Here is a 4,170-nt window from a genome sequence, read left to right on the forward strand (position 1 = left end):
GATGCTTGCCTTGTAAGTGCCAGATCATGAATTTCATCCCTGGACCAAAGAACAAAACAAAACAAAGAATGTTGTGCAAAATGTATACAATTGCAATAGAGATATGAGGTTAAAACTCTCAATACAACCACCATCAAAAAATGCTGAAAAAAATCTGGAAATATATAGTATGTCCACAATTTTTATCATTCTGTTTATTTTAAAGTAGCTACAAGTACTAGTATGCTTGTAACATGAAAAATTTCATACATTTTTCCTTGAAAGAAGAAAAAATACAATAAAAGTAACTTGTACTACCTTTATGCATGAAAAGTTATCAGTCCAGTGTCTCCTTATGGTATAGAGAATTCACTCTAGATTGGAACCATCTTGGAACTAACACTGTCTCAGATCCGTAAACAGGTACTTCTGGTGTATTCATAGTGGACAGAGAGAGAAAAGACAGTACAATAAAATTCCCACCCAGATGGTAGAAGGAAAGATGAAGACAAGGTGAAAAAAAAAAAATAGAAGGAGATCAGGAAGTGACGAAAAAGTCCAAGTAATGTGGGCAGGGACCCAGGCAGCTGCACTGTCCACTCAGCTTGTGTTTCTCTTCAGGGCTCCCTTCAGAGTAAGTTTGACATCCTTGTTCCTGAGGCTATAAATGAGGGGATTGAGCATGGGAATCACAAGTGTATAAAACACAGAGAAAAACTTTCCCTGGCCCACGGAGCTAGCAGATGATGGCTTGACATAAGTGAGCAGACCAGATCCATAGAACAGGCCAACAGATATTATGTGAGAACCACAGGTACTGATGGCTTTGGATGAAGCCCTGACTGATGACATATGCATGATATTAAAGAGAATCGAAGCATACGAGATGAAAATAATGAGGCTAGACCCAATGATAACTGTGCCCACAACAGCAGAACTCAGAAGCTCGTTGACATATGTGCTGCTGCAGGAGAGCTGGAGCAGGGGGAGGATGTCACACATGTAATGGTTGATGATGTTAGAATCACAAAAGATAAGCCTCATCATGCATCCTGTGTGGAGCATGGCACCCATAAACCCCATCAAGTAGGAGCCAAGCATCAGCAGAGAACAGGTTCTAGGGGATATGATGACTGCGTACAGAAGGGGCTGACAAATAGCCACATAGCGATCATAGGCCATAGCTGTCAGCACATAGCACTCAGAACTGACAAAAAAACAGAAGAAAAAGAGCTGAGCCATACACCCTGTAAATGGGATGACATTCCTCTGTGAAATAAACCCCATCAGCAATTTGGGGCCACAGACAAATGAGTAACATAAATCAATGAAGGACAAATTGAAGAGAAAAAAGTACATGGGTGTGTGAAGGTGTGAATTCAGCAAAATTAAGTTAATTAAGCTCACATTTCCCACCACAGTGGCTATGCTGTTCATCAAGAACAAGAAGAAGAGGGGCAATTGTAGCTCAGGCTGGTCCGTCAATCCCATCAGAATAAACTCCATCACTGAAGAGTTGTTTCCTATGTCCATTTCCTTCACAGTGGGATCTTCTGAAAGACAAGAAGACAGTGAAATAAACATTGAAACTTCAGAGAGGGAGAGAGAGAGAGAGAGAGAGAGAGAGAGAGAGAGAGAGAGAGAGAGAGAGATAGAGCTGCTTTATGAGTTACAGTTTTCTGACAACATGCATAAAACCTCCAAAGAACAAGAGCTCCTGTGTTGATTTCTCAGGAATCCCAATTTCCTCTTTGCCCCTCTACCTGGTTTCTCTGTCCAAGAAACAGGCTGCTGGATTTCACAATGCATCTGAATATTATTGCCTCACTTCACTATTCGGTGCAGATTAGGGATGTGAAGAGCAATAAATAGGGAGTGTTCCCATTAAACAGTGATTTACTTAGTTGGGGATTTAAAGGTCAAGATGAATTACTGCTCACCTTCTACCTCTTGAGGTCTCCCTGTCTGGGATCTGAAGGACCCTTCCTCTCCTCTGTCCTGAGATGTAATCGAAATTTTTGATGGTACAGGAGATTATGGCCATCAGTGCCTATCTGTATGTTAGAGGAGTGCTCTGGATTTAGAGATTTCACTAAAAAGTTCTCTTCACTTGCAAGAAAGAAAACAACAACCTTATATGAGTCCCCAAAACTTCTCCTCAATCAAATGAAAACCTGTCTTATGCCATATAGCTCTGAAGAAAATGGTACAATGCATAGAAAACTATTCTCTTATTTACCGTTTCTTCCTGAGTTGGATGAGCCCCTTGAGAATAGAAATTATTGAGCATGTGTTTACATCCTGTGCTATAAACCTAACACTGGATCTTTTGAGACTCAATATGCTACCTGAGTTAAAATTTCCCATGAGGAATACCTAGTTCCCAGAGCTGTGTATGTAGCTCAGTGGCACATCACCTGCTTGGCAAGCCTGAGTTCATGAGTTTGATTCCTGGCGCCTAAATAAATAAATAAATTTTCAGGAATATCTAATTCTCTGGGAAGAATAGCAAATGCCCACCTTTGTAACTCTCTTCATCATGCGATAAAGAGGTCTATAACAAGGCCAACAGCATAGTCACTTCTATTTCTAGAATGTTCCTACAAACCTTGAGGTTGCATTAATAAATATTAGACTGGATCATAGCTCTAAGACTCTGTGCACTTATGAAGCTCACCCAGTAATGGAATGTGGAGGCAACCAGCTTGAAAGAACAGGAGTAGGTACCAAAGCAATCTGAGTTTAAATCTGAGTGTTTGAATGCCCCAAAATGTGACTATCAGTGAGTGGTAAAATTTCTCTGACCCCTGTTTATGTATGTTTATATCTATACTTATTTCTGCATGTCTATAAAACGATACTCATGAAAAGGTTACTTATTTGAACATTGTGGGAATTGTACATAAAGTTTCCCATAAGGTATTGGAATTGTGAACTATACAGAGAGCCTGGTAAGTATTACAAGTAAAATAGCTTCACCTCCAGTCCTGTTCCACACATGTTCATATGATAAAGCTTGGCACTGTGGACATTGGAATGCAATAAGGTTTTATTGTGTGTGTGAGCTTTTTATTTGTGGAGAATTCACAGATCCATACTCTTTCCCATTAGGCAGTAAGAGTATTCTCTGCCCATCTCACATTCATACACACCAAAAAAATCATGAATTTTTGACCATCAAAATTTCTTTTTGATGGTTATGGGTCTTGCAAACACGATAATCCAAAAATATGATGCTTTGGTAAGCTATGAACTTTGAACCGCAAACACTGGAAGACTGTGGAAGAGAGTGACTTTCTGATCTTTCCCTGCCCTTCTTCCTCTAGTTGTTTTTACTTCTCGAAGGTTGAAAAACAGAAACGAGAATTTTCTATTATCCAAGGTACATCTTACCAACTAGAAATCACCTCCATTACAACAGCAATGAACCTGGAATGTTAGTCTTATTCTCACCTTTTTGTGTAAGACCTGATCGTAAAGAAATTCTCTATCATTATTTGTCCCATAAGGACTCATATAGAGTCCTCTTATGGAAGATATGCTCCTCCATGCCCAGGAGGAAGGAGAGATCTAAGAGAGAGGCGTAATATTTTTGTTCCACTCTTATTTCTGTAGATTTACGTTTCCCCTCTAACTTACCTAAAATATATATATATATATATATATATATATATATATATATATAGTTTGCCTTGGGCTTTGTAGCTTCATTTATGTAAACTTTTGTGTCTTGTAAAAGTTTGATTAAATCAATCCTATAAGTTTTTCTCTTAAAAACATTTTTTATTATGAGTATCAGCAATGATTCCTATAATGCAAAAGGAAAGCATCACACATTTACGTGCTGCAGTTGCAAAATTGCCCACATTTAGGAACTGTTGTTCTATTTCTATAGCCTGACATCTGCCATGTGTGCCTCACAAAGAATTCTATTTCAAATTTACCTCTGCACCTCACCCTCAATGTACGCTCACTGAATTCCAGTTTTTCTAACAGTCCTTAGTACTGCTCTTCTTCAATTCATCATTTCCTCATTTATTTTCACATTTACCCTGGTGCTGATGAACAATCTAAACCTACCACCCCCTTGTCTTCCATGGTATTCATCCATGCCCCAAATTCTGTGAACCCCTCTTCTAAGCTCAGAATTTCCTGGGAGACAGTATTTCAGCTTCTCTTCATCTCACATTT

At 39.0% G+C, this 4,170-nt stretch overlaps 1 protein-coding gene across 1 annotated transcript; it reads right to left on the bottom strand.

Annotated features, from left to right (window-relative positions):
• Window positions 1-579: 579 nt before the first annotated feature.
• On the bottom strand, window positions 580-3,832 carry LOC100718871 (olfactory receptor 143-like). Its single transcript, XM_003472596.3, has 2 exons — window positions 3,815-3,832; window positions 580-1,515 (listed from the first exon to the last, which is right to left on the bottom strand). The coding sequence occupies exon 2, from the start codon at window positions 1,510-1,512 to the stop codon at window positions 580-582; it is 933 nt and encodes a 310-aa protein (XP_003472644.2). The 5' UTR covers window positions 1,513-1,515; window positions 3,815-3,832.
• Window positions 3,833-4,170: the final 338 nt, after the last annotated feature.

This window comes from Cavia porcellus, unplaced genomic scaffold, assembly GCF_034190915.1.
Source record: "Cavia porcellus strain 051 isolate PalLab524CR breed Dunkin Hartley unplaced genomic scaffold, mCavPor4.1 scaffold_9, whole genome shotgun sequence".
Lineage (NCBI taxonomy): Eukaryota > Metazoa > Chordata > Mammalia > Rodentia > Caviidae > Cavia > Cavia porcellus.

Excerpts from the sequence above, each read along its gene's own strand:
- LOC100718871 (XM_003472596.3), bottom strand. The coding sequence starts at position 1,512 with ATGGACATAGGAAACAACTCTTCAGTGATGGAGTTTATTCTGATGGGA.